Genomic DNA, 21,879 nt, shown 5'->3' on the forward strand with positions numbered 1-21,879 from the left:
ATATTATCTTTAAGTTTGGTATTTTATGTAAAACTTTGTCCCTTGCGTAGTTGTGTTAAATGTTTTTATTATTATACAAATAAGCACAGTATATTTCTAATGTAATGAATTTATTGAAAATGTTTATTTGTAGTGTCAACGTGGCAAAGCTGTCAGTAATTCCGGGAAAAATATAATCAAAATGCAAACTGCATGGATTGTTCTTTTGAACATATTACTCCATTGCTGTCTTTGGGAGCGCACCGTTGCCGAAGAAAAACTTCGCGTGGCCTTCCAGTGGAAACAGCTTGATTATGACTGGCCAAACAACGACACTAAGCTTCTTTTTACAGGGTATAAGCAAGAGGATAATCTTCCCCTTGGTCTCGAAATCACGAGCAATAGGATTTTTGTTACCGTACCGAGATGGAGGCGCGGTGTTGTTGCGAGTTTGAATTATTTTTCCATTAACGGTGAGTACAATTGACAGATTACTCTATATGGGTTTTACTAACTCTTTTTAATCATTTTCTAAAACATTAAATTAGAATTGTAGGAATATTAGCAGAACTAGGGAAAACATTTGTTTGTACAATTTAATTAAAATACAGAACAAGTACCCACGATTTGTTTCATTGCACGCGTTCCTTACACACTTCTTCTATTTCAAGAAGCCAACTAACATTTCTCCGTTTACCTATCATATTCATACATATCTTATTAAATAATTTTCAATAAATTGACAATAAAAAATTGTAATTTTAATAACACAATCATTGCAATTCCTGTATAATATAAGTGGGGAAAATTTTGAAGGTTGATTCAAGAGAACGAAATAAGATGAAAAACAAAAATAGACAAAATTTCGAATTCTGATCTTTTTCGGCCCCAGTTCCAGCAGTTCCTTATGTTGTACTTATGCACTTATTACGGGACAACTAAAGTAAGAGATCGAAATGATCTCGAGGTCGCATAACTGGTTGACCCTGAATGTCATTAAAGTCGTGGCCACCTCTCTATTTGGTATTAAATAATATATATCTGATACTCGCAAATTATTTGGACAGTATTTTTTCTGTTATTGTCAGGGAAGACAATAGCGTCGTTTTTCGGAATTTTTGTAAAAGGCAGGACCGTTTTAGCTACAAACTTAAAAAGAAAGCCGCTCGGCAGCGGCTGTTTGCAAGTGATGATTTCACCGTATTTTTAATCATTTATAAGTTCATTTATTTGGGAACATTTCTGTAGATATTTCAAACGAAACAGCCGCAGAGCGGATATGAACATTTTTATGTTTCGATATGCTCCTGTGGATTCCAGTGGGTAGGCAGGTTTAATGTTCAATCGACAATTTTGTTTATGAAGTGTTGTAGGTCATTTGCAAAGCGCAATGTTGCTTTCCTCCATTAGTTTTTGAAGAGTACTACCCCCTTTTCCCTTTGCTGCAAATAACTTCTGGACGGATTGCCAGGCCTCGAGCTAATTTTTATTTGTTGAAAAATGAAGTCGAATTCGAAATTTCTTCCATATGTTGCCCATACACCTTGTATACAGGGTGTTTCGGAAATCGTGGTGCAACCGGAAAGGAGGTAATTCCTCGTGTAAAAGTAAGTCGAAAATATAGGGAAAAAATTTGTTCGTATAAAGCTCTGTTTACGAGAAAATCAAATTTGAATATTATATAGACTAACCACATTGGTTTGAATATTCAACGCTATTTCTGTCAGTCTAAATTTGGTATAGTTTAAAATAATGCAATAAGTTTCAATATGTTTATTTTATTAATTAAAAAATTGCTGAAAATGTCGTTCTTGACGTCTTCTTGCTCGGCGAATTAAAGACGCACGAATCCATGATAATGTGTTGAAATTCTTCACTTCCTCAAACACCTGCACGATATCGTCTTTTAATTGGAGACTGTTTTTATTATCTTCAGAATGGTGGAGTCGCATTAAAGAAATAGTTGATTCTAAAGTTAACGAATATTCAAATTCGATTTTCTCGAAAACGGAGTTCTACAGTATACAAGCGATTATTTCTCTAAATATTGAAAATACAAAAAAATGTTTCCGATAAATGTTGTACGGTGTCCAAGGATGATAGTAATTATTCGACTTTGCGATGATCTTGGAGTCCTGTGAAGATTACGTCTTAATTTTTAAATAGATTCTTACATTCTTTATTACATACTTTTGTAACTGTTACCAAACTGTTTTCAAAACACTACCTGAACATGTATTTTGCATAACCTGTTGTTGAGTTATAAGGCTTCAAAGGCGCGGGGAGGTAACTCGATTGGACTCTGTATGCTTCTAGACGAAAAACAATTGAATCGAGCCGCGTCGATACTGTGGCTCATTTTTGTGCTTTTCCTGCAAAGATTACAAAAATGTGTTTTTAATGATGAAGGACATGTAGAAAGACAACTATGTATCTTAAAATGGAAGTGAAGAACACTCACACACACACAAAATCAGTTCTTTTTAAAGCCAACATGATATACAAAGTCCTACCGAGCACGCCAGATTTGAAACTTAATGACTCAACAACAGGTTATGTAAAATACATGTTCAGGTAGTGTTTTGAGAACGGTTCGATGTCAGCTACAAGAATGTGTAATAAAAAATATAGGATTCCATTTAAAAATTTAAATGTGACATTCACAGGGCTCTCCAACGTCATCGCAAAGTCAAATAGTTATCATTACGATGTGTTCCCCTTAACACCATGCAACGTCAGTCTGAAACATCACGTGTACACATTTAAACCGGACGTGCTGTATATGGAAACAATTTTATTCTATACTTTCGACTTACTTTTACGTGAGTAATTGTTTTCTTCTCTGTGTACCACGATTTCCAGAACACCTTGTATAAAGTAGGTTGCGCTTGGTTGGTGAAACCAGACTAACTCGTTACGTCGCAGCTTCATCCAGCGGATGGTTTGATAGAATCATCTTTTAATTTCGCGTAAGTTGTTCAGATTTTTCATAGATGAGTAATAATTGAGGTGTGTTGCGAATATTGCTTGAGTTATGTGCCAGTATCGTTAAGCATTGGTGTTTTGCATCGAAACGCTTGATTCTTGTAAAAACTGAATCAACCATTTTGAAATTGAGATATATTTGGTTAGTTACTTTTTATATTTTGTTGCAATATAGGTACACAAGAAAGATTGATTTTTACAATTCGGGAGGTTGGTACGATAAAGAAATAAGTGACCAAGTAGCGAATATAGAGGTGAATAAGCTACGTACATTGATAGTCTAATAAAGAAAAGAATAGACTGGAATAATAGTCGTGTTTGGAAGTGTGCTAGTCGGATTCAGAAGAGAGAAGAAAATAAGAAAGGCAGCAATATGCGGTGGCTCTAAGGCAGAGTCGCTCGGCAAGTTGCTCATAGGGCAGTAGTCAGACTAGGTCGAGCATACAGCAGCAATAAGCTACATCTTCTCGGGCAATGATCACAGGATGGGGCATTGTATGTACTAGTAGTGATTGCCCTACCTAAGAATGAAAACTATGTTTCGACGATAGAGCCTACACTCCTACTACAACCGTTGTTTCTCACTCTGATTTAACACGTTCGCTGCCATCAGAAAATCAATAGACCGCACATGTTGCGTCGGTGGCAGCGAACGTGTTAATGATTGTCGACGTCACTTGCCCCTAGCTTTGCTCACAGTACCGCCCGAAGCCCGAAACAGGCCTGTTGGGCGACCCTGCTCTAATAAGTGTTGGAAATAATCAGCGACGTAAGATACGAGGACGAGTGCGACGGATGTCTTCTTGATTATCTTCTGATAGAAGTGTAGAAGTCGAATTGCCAATTTTTCTCTTTCTTCAGCTGCCAAGAAGGCGGTGAAGAGTACGGACTTTATAATGTTTCTTTACTGGTTTTATTTTTCCTCTTTTTACTTGCTTGAGTGAAGTTTCCGTTCAGATCATCATTTGGCGAGGCCTCAGGGCCCGGGGTTTTGCTTATTTTTTTAGTACTGACGTTTTTCGTATTTCTTCCTGCTTGAAGTTTACTTTTTCTACGTTTTTCACTGCTGAACACTCGCACGGCTGTCGGTGAATTTTTTAGACCAAGGAAGTAGTTACCTTGCTATATTGTTTTTCACAATACCGATGTTTCTAGAATTCCTTGAACGAAATTAAGTTCCAGTAGAAGTTATTGAAAAATTTTGCCAGACAACTAACGATTGCTAGTGCCTCGAAACACGTAGCTATTAAGTGTTATAGAGTTGATTGTTTGGAAGAATGCATGAGAAAGTTTAGGGATGGCAAGCAGCACGACGTTGCGTTGCTTTAAAAATGGGAACATTGTTCGTAGAGGATCTAGTCACGGAGTGGGGAAGAGTGGAGAGGTGAGGGTGCCCCGGTAAGAGGATTGTGAGGAACAGCGCGGCACTTAAATACCTCAGAACCATTGAAGAGAACAGAAATATAGAATAATTATCTAACGTATACATGGTGTTTTAAAACTTTGAATATGAGTTCTATGTGACAAAGAAAGCAAAAGAATTTATATAAACGAATTTTAGAAATTCTATGAATTAATGCTAACGTCAGAAAGATGAGTTTAAAGTAAATGTTCGAAATATGTTCCATAAGATTCAGTAGATTGTAGAACTCGTTCAAAGATTCCAGAATTGACACAAACATTTTCATAGGAAAAAATAAAGTATATGTGCATGTTATTTAATAATATGATTACAATGTGCGAAATTAAATTGTATCTCAGAAAAAGAGCAATTGAGGGGTGTACAAGGTACTTGGAGGGAAGATGTCTAAGGTTTTTTATTAAATCTGTAAAAAACTTAATACATACATTTCTATCAAATCAACGAACTTTATTTGTTATCTAAATCATACACTACGAAACGAATACTACAAAATTAACAAAAGCTAAATGTTAGTCCATAAAAACAACAATTTTTCTCATATAGAATCTGGCATCTTACCCCAATGTGTTGCGGAAGATATGCTCGTTAAGTAAATTAAATTGTACACCAATCATTTGTGCGAAAGTCAGAATGAATAAGAAAAATACCTTCTTTTCAGCTAGCAACTCACCGCTGCTGATAACACTTTTTTTTTTTATTACAACACAAAATATCAAGCGACAGAAAAAATTGACCGGATAAACTCTAACAATAAGTTATGGTTGTTTGGCATCTTCCCCCGAATTACTTTATAAACTTTTTCCTCGTTTGGACACGTAAAATTTATACTCAAAGTTTTGCCTAACTTTATCCAACTAATCCAAGTTTATAGGATTTTTTCTTATCATCTTTAAAACCGTACGGACGGCACTTCTGAATTTTTACTTACAATATTCGTCAATGCTAATATACTCGATAATACCCTTGAAAAATTTAATTTTTAGATATGTGAAACAACACAGATAAGTCCACAAAAGCGGGTGGAACTTATAATGTGTGTTTTGCGAACAATATTTTAAACGAACTATTTAAAAATTAATTTCTAAACACGTAGGTGTACTTTTCCATTAATTATGTGGTAAGTTTAAGTCTAAGATAGTAATTATTTATTGTCATTGTTCTAGACACGCGAGAATCCCCTACATTGATGCCTTATCCTTCGTGGGAGGCGCACCAATACACAGATGGAAGCGTACCAGAAATTATTTCAACATTTCGAATCCGAGCAGATCGTTGTGAAAGGCTCTGGGTTCTTGACACAGGATTTACTGATATTTTGGATAATCCAGAACAACAAGCACCGCCAGCATTACTTATCTATGATTTAACGAACGATCGATTGTTACGAAAATTCGTTATCCCTGAAGATCAAAAAACGGCCGATTCACTTTTCGCGAATATCGCCGTCGAAGATTATTCCTGCGAGGATACTTATGCGTACTTGGGTGATTTGGGTGGCCCAGGAATGGTAGTTTATTCGTGGAAGACGGATAAATCATGGCTTGTCAAACATCATTTCTTTCACCCTGATCCTCAGGTTGGTACTTTTATTACTATAACGATAATGAAGTTTTTTTAAAACGTTGTTCATCTCTTTCTCAATATTTCTTCATTATTTTTAATTTTACACTTTTACTACAGTTTAGATTACTTTAATCATTTATTTTGCTATTAATTATTGCTAATTGCTTAGTCGATTTATTTAAAAATTTGTATATTATATTAAAATTTATATTTTTCCATGTTTTTCTATTTATTTTCTCTCATTGCAGTAATGGAGGCGAGTGTTAGGGAATGGTCAGTTGTTTCTCAAACCTCCATTTTCTATCAAAGAACTTATAAACCGATTAAATGATTAACAGTCATCCAATGAAATACATTGATTTTATTCACAATTTTGGGAATGAATATAAGTGTTACGTTCGATAGTTCGCTGCATTTCCCTAACAGCCTCTTTATTTTATTCTAGCATAAACTTTGTTTTTGTTTGCGAAAAATGTAAAGAATGAGTTGTGGTAGAAGGAATATAAAGGGAAATAAAGGAAAATATTTAGTTTTAGAAATTCAAAAATATTTATTCATAAAAAATGGCAAGCTTTAATGATCAAAAACATATTAGCTAGATAAAACATAGATCTAATTAGTTGAAACATGTAGATTAAATACTAAATACAATTTAGTGTCATGAAACGATAGAACTTAATTGTTATATTTACCTTACAATAAATAAACTGTTGAAATATTTGTATTTGCTATTAGTAAATGTTATTAAAGAGAGAGATGATCTTTTTGCAAGCAAAACATTAATTGTACATAAATGCATTTAACTTTTTGAAAGTGTAACACTTTTTAGGGTGGAGAATTCAATGTGTCAGGAATTTCTTTTCATTGGACTGATGGCCTGTTCGGTATTAGCCTTGCACCAACGGGTGATGGATACAGCACAATGTATTTTCACCCACTTTCCAGCAGCATGGAATATTCGGTTAGCACTAAGCTACTTAGGGATCCTGAACGTGCCACTTCTCTAGGTAAATGATATAAAAATTTTATTCTACTTGTACGAAATAAAAACTGAAATAATAACTTCATATTACAACGAATTAATCGTAATATAACAATTTAGATTTTATCAACTAATAATTATAACGATTCCTCCCTCTTGATAAGTTACTTTTTATTCTCTTAACCGAGGAGGTACATGTTTATTTATTCTGCACGTAAATATGCAGGGCGTATTTTTATTTTCAAATTCAACAGTGTGTTTTATATTTATGAAAAACTAGGAAATGTATGGGCAAAATTTGAAATCCTTCGGTTTAAAATTTCTTTAATGTTGTGTTGCAGTATACCATAAATATGTATGCTCTTTCTTTGTGATTTTATAGTTATTACAGTTAATATAATAATTATTTTACAGAATGTCCAAGTTATGCTAATTAATTTAGTTGAATCAATAATATTTTGATTTAGTAATTTTAAAAAATAACGCAAGAAATTTGAATTTCTAAATAGAAACCAATTCTAGTTGTACATGTATTAATAAAGCATAATAACGATGATAAGCAAAGTAATCACACGATATGCTTTAATTTTAGTTAAGAATTACGAAACGATTAAATACTTTTTACTTTTGTGATTACAATGTCATAGGCCATTGAACTTATCTCGATAAGGTTATAACGTCATATGATCAAAAATACGTAATAATGTACAAAAATAAATTAACGACTTTGAGATAATTATAAAAATTGCCTTGTAAGTAATTTTTAATATCATCGTATACAGAGTGATCCATTTTAATCTACAAATGCTTATATCTTGGAAAATATACTGATTTTCAAAACTTGCTTTTGGGAGATTAAAAGATGTGAAAGGAAATAAAAAAGTGTGTAAGTAAATTAGCCATCAGCAATAGATTAACTGCGATACGTATTATTTGCGTGTGTAGTACGTTCATGGGATATACAGGGTGAGGCAAAAACTTTGTCCGCCTGGAATATTTCCGTTATTTATAATATGGAAAAAATGTTATGTACAAAACTTGCACGATATGAAAGGAAACATAATGTGATGTAAATATGTACTTCTCACGTGGGTGGTGGCGTAGAAGAGATTTAAACGTGGGACTGTATCTTTTTTATCGCTGTGTGATAGCTGCTGTTGTGGCGATTTCGGCATTCTATCGTTAAAGGTCATTCAACCACTAATTAATAATACTATCTTTTTGGAACCAGGTTACTGCGAAATGTAGTTTATGATGGGTCAAACGTGACCCGATTCCGCTTTTCGTTCGACTGTTAACTTAATTAGTGAGACCTTTAGCCATCCGACGGTTAATTTACAATTAGTTAGTGAGAGCATTAAGATCAGTTGAAGGTCAATTGGATTTGTTTAATCGGCACGTGGTATATTTTTTAACGAAACGAGTTCAACGACCCCATATGTTGCATAACTTTACTGAACAATGTGAAAATAGAACAACGCAATGTAAGTTCAGTCAGTAGGAACGTATTGATTTGATGGTCAAGTGTAGGCATTTTGCACTAAAGGTTTAAATATTTCAACGTTGCATAAATGTATATTTCCCCCGGTGTTATATTGGTCGTGTAGATTTCTTGGAGTGACCGCCCAAATCTCCAGATCTACCTCCACTGCAATTGTTTTATTCGTTTATGGGGGTACGTTAAGGAGAGAATTTTTATTTGTCAGCCAATAAGTATGAAAGATACACGAAGAAAGAATTTCGAACCTGTTTAAAAGCATCAATTTGATACTGCTTGTGGCTGTACAAGATAACTTACGTTTTGTTGTATTTTCACATTTTTTAATAAAATCATGCCTACCATCCTCTGCCATTCAATAGAAAAAAAAATGTACCATCTGCTATTTAAAAAATCCAACTGATCTTTAAATAATCGTAATTCCCCCACTAAGTGAATTTACACGTATTTACACACTTTAGTGTTCCTCCGCTTCCTTTGATCTTCCAAAAGCAAGTTTTCCAATTCAGCGTACTTTCCGAAATATAAACATTTATATGTTAAAATGGATCACCCTGTATATGTTTCGGGATTATGGAAGATTTCATTAAACCATTTATGTATATCTTCATAATAACAGAGATATTTGAGTTTCTCATGATAAATGCTATTGGTTCATTAGCATATCGGTTCAGTTTCATATGGTATACAGATTTGCCAGAGGAAATTATCACAGTTGCAACACAATAATTGTATGATAATCATTAATTGTAGCATTACAAGTCTACAAAATAAAGTACTCCTTCCTATACTAAATTATATTATATTTATATTCTTTTTCAATATTAATTTAGTACTGCTAAAGATTAGAGATTGTAATCACTGTTTAATTAGAACACTAAACTTTTTTTAGTGTTCAATGTAGTTTAGTATTGTTTCAAATATATTCAATAGTTCTGCTTTTATGGGGAACAGAATCGCTTGATATACATGCACAAGTAAATACATACATTAAGAATATATTTCTTCCAGTTTTTGCTATTATTTTTAGCCTTTTGGTGAAAATTTCACGAAGTTAATTATTTATTATATTATTGAACTATTTGTATGAATAATTAACGAGTTATTTTTAAATATGTTTCACTTACAATAAATTGTAAAGTGATGTTTTCTGGATTTCAGATAATTTTCATGAATTTTATACCCTTGGATCTCGTGGACCTAATGGCCAAAGTAGCATAAGCTTTTTAGATCCAAACACCGGTGTTCTTTTTTATGCATTGACTAACCTGAATGCCATTGCATGCTGGAAACCCCGAAGTATGTTTACAATTCAGCAACAAGGCTTCATTTATATGGACAACGTTACAATGATCTTCCCTAACGATATGAAGGTAAAGGGTATTATTAATTTTATGTTCAGTTAAACTTTGCATTCTTTTTCCAAGTAGAAGTTTTATAGTGCGCTTTGCATAACTTGTAATGAACAGCACAACTGAAAACGAAGTTATTCTACATGCAAAATGAAATCGAATATATATTTTCTTTGGTTTCAAGAAAGTTGGGTTAAGAAATTCGTCAAATATGCGTACACTTAAATATATGTAGGTACACTTTATCGTACTGTAATGTACTTACTATTTTGAGAGGGAAGTCTTCTTATACTCACCAGTAGATCCGTAATTGCAACATATTTTCTTCTGTGAAAAGTTTGCCGAATACGATTAGAATTATATTAGAATTAGAATACGATTGCCTAATTTTAAGTAACCATATTCTACGAATTTTTAATCGACTCTTTGAATAATACGTCTATCAGGAATACAACGATTGTGATATTTTTCTCTATAGAAATGAGTTATGTTCTATATTCCGTAGCGATGACATAAAAATTTTGTGGCTGTACAAGATAACTTACGTTTTGTTGTATTTTCACATTTTTTAATAAAATCATGCCTACCATCCTCTGCCATTCAATAGAAAAAAAAATGTACCATCTGCTATTTAAAAAATCCAACTGATCTTTAAATAATCGTAATTCCCCCACTAAGTGAATTTACACGTATTTACACACTTTAGTGTTCCTCCGCTTCCTTTGATCTTCCAAAAGCAAGTTTTCCAATTCAGCGTACTTTCCGAAATATAAACATTTATATGTTAAAATGGATCACCCTGTATATGTTTCGGGATTATGGAAGATTTCATTAAACCATTTATGTATATCTTCATAATAACAGAGATATTTGAGTTTCTCATGATAAATGCTATTGGTTCATTAGCATATCGGTTCAGTTTCATATGGTATACAGATTTGCCAGAGGAAATTATCACAGTTGCAACACAATAATTGTATGATAATCATTAATTGTAGCATTACAAGTCTACAAAATAAAGTACTCCTTCCTATACTAAATTATATTATATTTATATTCTTTTTCAATATTAATTTAGTACTGCTAAAGATTAGAGATTGTAATCACTGTTTAATTAGAACACTAAACTTTTTTTAGTGTTCAATGTAGTTTAGTATTGTTTCAAATATATTCAATAGTTCTGCTTTTATGGGGAACAGAATCGCTTGATATACATGCACAAGTAAATACATACATTAAGAATATATTTCTTCCAGTTTTTGCTATTATTTTTAGCCTTTTGGTGAAAATTTCACGAAGTTAATTATTTATTATATTATTGAACTATTTGTATGAATAATTAACGAGTTATTTTTAAATATGTTTCACTTACAATAAATTGTAAAGTGATGTTTTCTGGATTTCAGATAATTTTCATGAATTTTATACCCTTGGATCTCGTGGACCTAATGGCCAAAGTAGCATAAGCTTTTTAGATCCAAACACCGGTGTTCTTTTTTATGCATTGACTAACCTGAATGCCATTGCATGCTGGAAACCCCGAAGTATGTTTACAATTCAGCAACAAGGCTTCATTTATATGGACAACGTTACAATGATCTTCCCTAACGATATGAAGGTAAAGGGTATTATTAATTTTATGTTCAGTTAAACTTTGCATTCTTTTTCCAAGTAGAAGTTTTATAGTGCGCTTTGCATAACTTGTAATGAACAGCACAACTGAAAACGAAGTTATTCTACATGCAAAATGAAATCGAATATATATTTTCTTTGGTTTCAAGAAAGTTGGGTTAAGAAATTCGTCAAATATGCGTACACTTAAATATATGTAGGTACACTTTATCGTACTGTAATGTACTTACTATTTTGAGAGGGAAGTCTTCTTATACTCACCAGCAGATCCGTAATTGCAACATATTTTCTTCTGTGAAAAGTTTGCCGAATACGATTAGAATTATATTAGAATTAGAATACGATTGCCTAATTTTAAGTAACCATATTCTACGAATTTTTAATCGACTCTTTGAATAATACGTCTATCAGGAATACAACGATTGTGATATTTTTCTCTATAGAAATGAGTTATGTTCTATATTCCGTAGCGATGACATAAAAATTGAAAAGTATGTAATTCTGATCTCCTTTGATTGTAGAAGCGAGGGTAAAGGAAAGATTGTGTTTCCAATATTGAGAAATATAAATACTTACAGAAACCTGTGTTCGTGAGAATTGCGCACAGTTGAAACTTTAATTTATACTACATCAAAAAGTTCAATATTTGTATATTTTAAATGAAAAAGCTTTTGTAAATACAAATTAATTTTTCATTCGTACCTTTAAGTTTCTCGAAAGTTCAAAGTTTATTAAAATACCGTTACAGTAGTACATATTAATTTAACCAACCTTTTTTGGCAATTTGGTAGTGAAAATAAGTGCTGAATTTACTGAAAATAAACATTGAAAGCAGATCGAATTTTAAACAGATATGAGCAAGATGTTTATTATGTCGATATTTGAACGTTAGATATATTCGGAAATAACGCAACGATTCGAGCAAAAATGTTCCATTGTGTATCTGTTTATTTTCGCTTTATATATGTTGACCGAAATCAACAACTCTGCGTTACTCTGACCTCTCGTTATATGTTTAGATTAGATACAAGTAATATCGATAACAACACTTTCTCCTGGAATCTAAATAAAACATTTTCAGTTTTCGAAACTTCCAGTGTATTTCCTAATTCTCGGGGAATTTCTTTATCTTTATGTACTTCTACTTCTATTATTTTATACTGTACTTATTTGTTGTTAGCGTTCGTCAAGCTTATGATTTCCTTTAATTTCAGATTGATCAAAGTGGAAATATCTGGGTACTCTCAGATCGCTTGCCTACTTTTATGTACTCTCACTTGGACCCTGAAGACTACAACTTTCGAATTCTTACGGGTTCAGCCAGAGAGGCTATAAAGGATACTGTTTGCTCGATGAATCCACCCACAACCGCCAATAGGCCAAGTAACTTTTCGACAGAAGTGAAGACCGTTTCTTCAAAATCGACTGAGAATTCTGGTTGCGTCAATAATGCAGAGTTAATACTGTCCTTGGCAACTGTCGTAGTACTTCTTGCAAGAACGTTTATTTGAAAAGCCATTTCGAACAGGGCAAATAGTTGCAAGAATTTATTGGGCGTTTCTCGAAATACCGGGAACAGATCTCGGAGAACATTAATGATTTCTCGTGAACAGGAAGGGATTGAATCAAGAAGATTAGTTAAAAGATTGGGTAACAAATAAACGAATGTCACGCGTGGTTTTCTTTCGAGTTATAGTATAATATAATCATATTTTACAAGTGTGGTATATGATCGTTTTTCTTATACGTTAGACAGAAAATATATCGTTACCAAAATTGTTAAAGGGAAAGGCTATTTTATTCATTATAATTATTTCAGATATAATTGTTGCTTGTTTTCAGAAGTTGGTTTAAGTGTATTACCAGGTGTATCGAGATGTAGAAATATACTTGAGTAAATTTTACTATAATTTATTTATGAAATTGATATTTAATAAATTATGTCTGAATTTGGTATTTTGAAAAATAATGATTCGGTTCTGCTTAATAGTACCTACATACATAGTAGTATTAATGAGTTCAAAGTATTCAAGTAATTTTTTAGTAAAATCGTGTTCTTTTATCCTTGAAAAAGTATACAACACAGACAATAAGAAAATTTTCCAAAAAGCTATGATTTCTAACATAGTACATAAATGGTATGCTTTTGTACTTTGTAATTGCATATTCTAATGATTAATTTGAACAGAGTTTATCACGCATAAATTATTATCTAATAAAATTGAAATACACGATTTCTAAAATTCTATATTTCATAAATTAGAAATATTCGTATGTATCAAAATAAAGGATTAATTTTGTGAATAATATCTGATGTATAAGTGAATAGATTTTGAAAATTTATTTCATTTTAGCGAAATTGCATAGACATTAGAGTCTAATGAATAGACTGATTGTAGTTATATACATAAATATATTATCGACTCATAAACTCATCTTGTGTATCAACCCATTATAATTGGCATAATTCGCAAGAAACCTCTACGATGGTTACTTTCAACATTGGAATTTACTGAGTAAAATCTTATGAATCATGCTAATAATATAATTTACATTGTACATATGTGCATACATACCAGGATATTCGATATTCACAGTGGGAGAAATTTCAAGTGGCAAAAATCAAGAAAAAGCAATTTCGAATTCAGCCACATTTTTTAGTTATAAGCAGCTAAAAATTAGCCCGAGGCTAAGTAATCCTCCTGGCATCGGTGAATCTAAAATGTCTCATCGTAGGGTGTAGGGGTTTTTTTTTTATAAATGTAACGATGCATTCAGGAAATACAAATGCACTTTTTTCCTAAATGCAATCATATGTTTTTTTTACTGTATATCGATTCATCGCAACAATCTGTATGAACAAGTATTAGTGTACAATGTTAAAAAAAATCAACTATTCGTGAGATATTATATCAACAACCCGGCACGTGACAGGGATTCTGCCTGCGTTGCAATGAATCATCCAATATCAAAAATTTCCGAAGAAAATGAGTCAAAATACGACATAAAGTAAAGTATGTAGTTCTACCACTCATCAATTTAAATATCCCGGATTTTTCAAGGAAGTTTTTAAAAATGATTACTCTTAAGGCTAGTCCAATTTATGTCTTATTTGAACTCATTTTCATCAGAAAGCCCTCACCAATTCACTAGTACTATTTTCATAAAGATAGGATGAAGATGATAAAAATGACTATACTGTTGGATTACTCATCGAGCGCCCGAATTATTCCTTTGATCTACTATCGACTGCTCACGCGAAGCTCGATCGTCGCTTATCATTTTTCATAGAAGAGTAAGTGCGATAGCCTTACTTTATCACTATTGACTGATTAACTAACAGTGTAGACGTCACAATTTGTCTTACGTCTTTCACTTCTGTGTTAGATCCTAAGGCCCGCCTGAAGCCTCATCATAGCTTCGCCGATCTGGACATGTTCAGTACATGGAGCACCTGACGTTATTAGCTGTGCATGGTGCAATAGTTAATTGTTTCAAGAATTTCTATGAAAAATTTCACTATCCTTCTGGGCAAACATAAAACATTATTCTGTGAAAATCTTATCATACTTTCTAGTTGTAAGTTGTACTTATAGCTGTTATTAGACTTGTTCACATCTGCAATTTTAGTTAAGCCCTATTATATGTTTCTGTTGTACAAGCTTTAATAAAAATAGTGCTTCGATGAGGAGTACTGCCTTTCTCATTATAGTAAATCAGTTGTTGAAGGAAAAATAATTTTGTGCAAAACAGATGTATGTTACACTTGAGTAACAGAAAACAACTTTTATACGTTAAAAATTGGTAATGGAAATCACGTAAACGTGTAGACGTACGGTAGAACGGTAAATAATTATATTTCGGCAGATTGTGTAAAATGATAATGTTTTTGTTACCCCTGACCGTTAAATATTTATATGTAAAATAACAAAAAAATAATTTGTAAAATAATTTTTACGGTGGAGTTACAAGGTTGAACATCAATAAGATAAATAGGAAAAAATTAAATTTTGATAAATAAAAATTCACATACTTTGGGAAAAGTTTCTAAAATAACTGCAGAACACTTAGGATTATTGGAACACATCTACTTTTAATAGGATAACGAAAAAAGCTCTAAAAAAGCATGGATATTATTATGTTTTGTATGATATCAAATTCATAATCAATGCTACACGAACTAAAATGCAACTAAAAATGAAAATTTGTATTTTGAATTTTATTCGTTTCAAGTATTTAGATCTTACGATTTAAGTAGAATTCTTTTTATTATAAAGTACAGTACGGTATTACAATAATTATAAAATTCCGATTTTACTTTTGTCATTACTCCAATAATTGGACAAAAGAAAAGAAAATGTATGGAAAAATTTTTAATTTCAATCATCATATTTACTTTTGTAAATATCTCATCCTTTTACTCTTGTAAGTCATCTTATGGAGATTTTTTCTAAAAAATGCTACAATCATAGTTTACTTCGATAAAAGTATCTGATATAAATTTTCGAAAAAAGTGGAGTCAAGATAAAGGGTAACTGTGATAGAAAGTTGCGTTAGTTATTAAAGTAAATATTATGGCACTGTCGGTATATTCTCATGTTACCGAAAGCGGCAAAACTTTCTGATAAACATGATGTTTCATTGATGTTTATTTCATTTACACAGTTTTCAATGTTTCTGTAATAACACATAACTAAGTTATCGCCTGCTGGATTGGCTATCGTTCCGGGGTCGAAGTACAAACTAGTTCGTTCTGATTTTGACCAGTGGATGCTTCTTTCACGTATATAAGAAAGAAGAATTGTATTTTAAAGCGTTTTAAAACCAGTACGTTCAGCGACGTGGTAAGCTTCGATCTTAACTAGTGTTATAGTTTTTCAAGTATTTTTCGCTTAGTGATTAACACCTCTGGAATAGTTCTTATAAACGTATCATGTATTCGTTTAACTTTCGCAACTGAAACGTTTAACGAGTGTTTTTAATGTGAAGATCAAGGTAAACGTAATAGAAAAAGTTCATATACAGAGTGTATTGGATTATGGGAGTTACTGGTTGTTAAATAATTAATAATCCTTATTTTAATCTATAAACTTTTATTAGACACAAGGAAGTTTCGCTTTTCTACTTGATGGTAAGAGCACTGTACACAGTCTGAGAATTCTCCTATGCAACGCCCTAATATTGCCTACGACCCCGCTTGAGGGGGCCCTTTGTCACGTATCATAAACATTTAGTTCTTTACTAAACAGAGGTGGTAAAGCTAAACGGATTTCTCCGAACGTATACAAAAGAAATATACACTTCCTAGTGTCGTCGATTCACTTTAGACGGTGGATTTTAGGAATTATCTTTATTTGTTGATAAGTTTTCTTTATACTGTTGGTTTTGCGGATGTAAATTGTACGGTCTAAACTTCCTTGTTATGCAATGCTGACTGCTCTTCGTCCTTTTTCGAGGCTGCTTTTATATTGGGGTTTTTGGGAGTTGCGGGTGGGGGAATTTAGGAATGCGTTCGTTAGGTAAGGACCAGGAATGTGTAAGGATAATGATCAGGACTCGTTAGGATTGAGGGTTCGATGGTACGGGAGAAGAATTGCAGGGACAATGGTTCGGTACAAAAGAAATGGGTAGAGTGCATCAGTTTGAGGATCTGCCGGAGATAGGACAGGAATTCGGTGGGAAAGTGGAAAACGCGGAGGTAGTTGTCGAAACTGTACCTGGGATAAGGATCTGTATGCATGGGAGTCGAGGGACAAAGGGATGAGGATTCGACACTAGTAAGGCCTTAGATTAATTTTTGTTATATCTAACTGACTGATAAATCTAACAGAGTGGTCCGTAATTCATGGTACAAGTGGGGTCAGGGGGATTCTGTGGCTTAAAATAAGACAAAAATTAAGGAATAACAAAATTACGTTGGATACTTCGTTTTCGAGAGAAATGCGTTTAAAAATGAATCGAGTACGCGTGCACTTGACTGATAACTGACGTTACGGATTTCACTACAGATCGCTACTGGGACTGTTTTTGTATACGATGCAACGTCGCGACTTGTTTACTATCAATCCTTATCTATCAATTCGTTTCTGAGGTTTGCAAATAAGCACAATGAACGTAACAAAAGGCAGTAATAAACTGTCCATTTTAGTTTTCATTGAATTTAGTTTATTATTTTGTTTATCCGGATGGCAACGATTACAATATCGTTCACGATAATAGCGTGTTGTAGTAAATGCATTTCCAATTTAAGAAGCATATCCGTATACTCTTCCTTACTGTATCGAGTGTAAGTAACACTCGACAACAAAGAATTAAAATCCGGATAGTGCGGTATCCCAAAAATAACTTATTCTTTATTTCTAAGCGCTTCTTAAGATTTCCGGCGTCCGTCTTGCTCGACGGCTATTTCCAGAATGTCCTTTCCGCGTCGTATCCCACGTTGCTCCGAAAAACCGTTGGAGCCCCCTCGTTGGACTTTTCGGGAGAAGGGCTTAGTTTATGGCACCCTCAGGTACCCGCGCGCTTTCTCTTCCCGGGTTACAAAGTCCAGGCCACCACTTCGCCGCCGGAATCTCGCATTTCTTACACGAGAGTTAATACCGGTGGCACATGTGACAATTCTGATAGGAAATAAGCTATATTTTATTGTGTACAAAAACAGCGTACTCGACCGATTTTCAAATGCACTTTTCTCGAAAACGATGCCTCGAACGCAATTTCGTTTTATTTTGCCCCACAGAATCTCCTTGATCCCATTTGTACCATGAATTACGGACCACTCTGTATGTACGATTCAATAAAATTCACAGTTCCACGTATTACGATTTTCTGCAATTGAACTATACTTTCATTATATCCACGTTTCTCCCAAACTTACCGACACTTGCTTGTGCTTATTTCAGTGACAAATATTACGATAAGGCAATCAAGGTACAAATTGATTTTATTCACGCTTTCGTTACTTGTACCAACCGTTCTCTTTGATGATATTCCTTCGTAGTTTCTAATTCATCACGAGGAAAGCGAACGAAATGTGTCTTATATTTATTGCTTCTAACGAAAAGAGTCCTCTATAGAAAATAATAATCTGTATTACAGCAACAAAGTCGTACAAAACGTTTCTTTAACTTGATTGTAAAAAATCTTATACTAAAGGAATTTGTTTAGCAAATTTTAGCATTAAAATAATTTTTTGATTTCTATAACACAAGAAGTTCCTTTTTATTTTGTTGATCTGGGATCATATTACGTTAATATGAAACATTATTCATTAAGAAATTACGAATTTCCTAAATTTCACTATATCTTTAAAAAAATTAGTACCTTGGTCTTCCTTTAAAGTTACATTGGTTGGAAGATAGATGAAGAACAAAATAAAAGATAACGAATGAAGAAACGATGGTTTTCTACTTTCTTCATTTATTAAAAATTTGGTTCATTTAATGGATTTAAGGTCTGCAAATATTATGCAATTTTGTCTAATAACTTAAAACTTAATACAATTTTAAATTGTTTAAAGATTTGTTTAACTACGTTCCTTACGTGAAGTCTATTTAGATCGCTAGATTCATAGAAACAAATTTTCAAGTCTTCTCATTTCTGTTACGAAAGAGAAATTTCTTTAATAATTTTTGTCAAGTTAACGGGCGACGAGAAACAAATGTCTAATGTTAAAATGTCTCTTACAAAATCAATAAAAGATTTCTAAAGTTCTCGATATCTTGAAGTCTGATTGATATTTCAGGTTTTCTTGATTTTTATACCGATACGAATTATTTAGCATATCATGTTTATATAAATATTGTGTTGCGCAGGATAGTAAGAATAGTGATACCATGACGAAACTGGAAAGTACGATTCCAGGTCTCAATAATTTTCCGGCGAGAGACCTGAAGTTCAAAACACCGTATAGTTTTCTTGAAGGAAGGAGGCAAATAGATGGTGCAGAAGGTCTATGGAGAATTGGGAATAGTTTATACGACTTAGAAGGCTTCGCAAGAAACCATCCAGGTGGTCAAGAATGGATTCGTCTTACCAAGGGTACAGACATTACGGAACTTTTCCAGGTAATTCAGTCGTATTTATTCGGTTATATATTATCTTATATATCTGCGAAAATATTAGTCATGCATGTAGAGAAGAAGCTGTAAATAAAAGAACTTAACATCGATATTCTATTCATTTTCATTCTGGCAGCGTACTGCTTGAAGACTAACCACGATCTAGACTCTAGATCCATAATCCATGTAGAAGTATAATTCATGCCTGCAAATACAATGAAACACAAATCCAATCTATCTAATTGTAATATAAAGTCTGTAATGTTTTAAGATCGTTCGTCTCGACTTACAACTAATGTGTAAACCATTTTTCTTTTCAGACACATCACTTAACCGATAGAGCGTCAAGACTTCTCCCAAAATACTTCGTAAAAGAAGCAGTTTCACCACGAACAGTGTCGTTAACGTTCGAACCGTATGGTTTCTTTTCCACTTTCAAAAAACGTGCAGTGGAAGCCTTAAAAAATGTTGATTTCCATCGGCCATCGAGAAAATCTAATCTCATCGCGGATTTTCTTGCCACTACCACCATGCTCCTTTGTCTCGCAGTAGCTTACACGCAGTCTTATTTAATGATCGTGCCTGCTGGTTAGTAAAGCATATACGTTATAATTTCAATTGAGCATGGTACAATGAAAACGAATAGATGAACGTCTGTAACGATTATAGTTTAAAATTGTTCAATTTTTTCTATAAAAATTTGTAAATATTAGAATCACTTTATAACCACGGATTTTTTGTAAATAAAAAGGAACGTACTTTTACAATCATAACTGTTCCGTCGCGCAGGTACGGAACGCGTGGGGTCTTCGTTGACCGGGTTTATGGCACGCTCGCACGAGAAGGTTATTTTTGAGAACAAAGACGCTTCGTAGCTCCGCGAAAAGTAATTTCTTACAGAACAATGCCTTTAGAATTTCGACTTTCCGCGGGTTGACGCAGCGAAGATTCCACGCACCCGCAGGTAGGGCCTCCTTCCAAGGAAAAGCGCGCTAAGGGCGCAATGGAAGGGTGGGTGACACTCAAGGGGGCACGTTGATTGGTAATTTCTGCATACATGAAAAACCAATCAGTGTGCCTTCTTACACTTGGCGGGGGAGTCACTGCGGACTCCAGAAAAATTCGGGGATCGAGAAACACATTCGCAAGGATTCTCTCGTGTGAACAACACATTCTCCAGCCATTCAACGAGACACAAATAGGAGTCACGATCGAATACTCGAGTTTCAAACAAGTCGTCAATCGTTTCGTGAGGCACTCTAAATTTTGCTAACGTTCCGAGCAAGACAAAATTTCGAAGTAGTTACCTAAGATTAAGTTGGCGGGTAATAGTCGTGAGCGCGAACATTTTGAATAATCAAAGGAGAACGCGACGCGACAATGACAGAGTACCGTGTAATCTGTTTCGACACTTCTTACTAAAAATTTGCAACAGTTCGTTTGTGTGATTTAAAGCATAAGGTACAATGATAATTGAAATATTTCTATTTTCAGGAATCTTTCTCGCATGGACTACGATAATTGGGCACAATTATTTTCATATGAGGGACAATTTTCGAATGTATTACTTTGACTTGAGTACAATGTCGTCGAAAGAATGGCGGATAACACATGTAATGAGTCATCACATTTATCCCAATACAATTTGGGATTTTGAAATTTACGCGCTGGAGAAATATGTTCAGTGGCTGCCAAATTACAAGAAATCGTTGCTGAAGAGTGTAATTAGCCAAGTCATGAGTCCTGTCATTTATGCACTAATGTTTTATGAACAATCAATCAAAAGGTGTGAATATCATTTTTCATGCATCACGCATCATATCTGCATTTCTATCCACAAAATGTTTGCGTATTTATGCATTTAGCTAATTTTATATTCTTTGAATAACATTGATAATTTGAGAAGTAGTTAACATTTTCTTGTTCAAATATTATTCACTCGATCATTTTAGAAGAAATGGCATCAATCATAATTATCTGTGATATCCACTTTTAGAAGTGTATTTTTTCTTTTAAGTAACTTTGTCTGTATTACCGGCTTAAAGTTTTAACGAGAAATATTGAAACGGTAAATTATTAGAAATGTTTTACACGAACATGATTAAATAAAGTCACGCAATAATTTATCAACGATTAACAGGTATTATACTTTTATACAGGTATATTTTTGGAGGTCCTAGGCGTAACGTCATTACGATACCTCAAAAGAACAAGTCTGTTTCAGTTAATCAAATTCATACAGATTCTTTTTTAAATTCACTGAAAATAAAATCAACATTTCCATAATGACTCATTTTAAAAAAATAAAAATAACACAACATTGGTATACATACATATATTTGCATTAAAGAAAAGTATAAAAATAAATCAGCTCAAATTTAAATTAAAAAAAATTAATAATTGAA

The 21,879-nt window shown here is 33.3% G+C and overlaps 1 protein-coding gene across 1 annotated transcript in view; it reads left to right on the forward strand.

Moving 5' to 3' along the window:
* Positions 1 to 229: 229 nt before the first annotated feature.
* LOC108573025 overlaps positions 230 to 21,879 on the forward strand; it is a gene marked incomplete at its 5' end in the record, with an annotated part of 24,168 nt that continues 2,518 nt past the window's right edge. Inside the window, 10 exons of the mRNA XM_017935381.1 lie at positions 230 to 452; positions 5,551 to 5,963; positions 6,780 to 6,957; positions 9,592 to 9,803; positions 12,629 to 12,915; positions 13,234 to 13,292; positions 16,182 to 16,258; positions 19,229 to 19,480; positions 19,795 to 20,062; positions 20,969 to 21,260. Of these exons, the coding sequence (XP_017790870.1) occupies positions 230 to 452; positions 5,551 to 5,963; positions 6,780 to 6,957; positions 9,592 to 9,803; positions 12,629 to 12,915; positions 13,234 to 13,292; positions 16,182 to 16,258; positions 19,229 to 19,480; positions 19,795 to 20,062; positions 20,969 to 21,260 (2,261 nt within the window). The remainder of the gene's footprint in view (positions 453 to 5,550; positions 5,964 to 6,779; positions 6,958 to 9,591; positions 9,804 to 12,628; positions 12,916 to 13,233; positions 13,293 to 16,181; positions 16,259 to 19,228; positions 19,481 to 19,794; positions 20,063 to 20,968; positions 21,261 to 21,879) is intronic.

This window comes from Habropoda laboriosa, unplaced genomic scaffold (assembly GCF_001263275.1).
Source record: "Habropoda laboriosa isolate 0110345459 unplaced genomic scaffold, ASM126327v1 scaffold89, whole genome shotgun sequence".
Lineage (NCBI taxonomy): Eukaryota > Metazoa > Arthropoda > Insecta > Hymenoptera > Apidae > Habropoda > Habropoda laboriosa.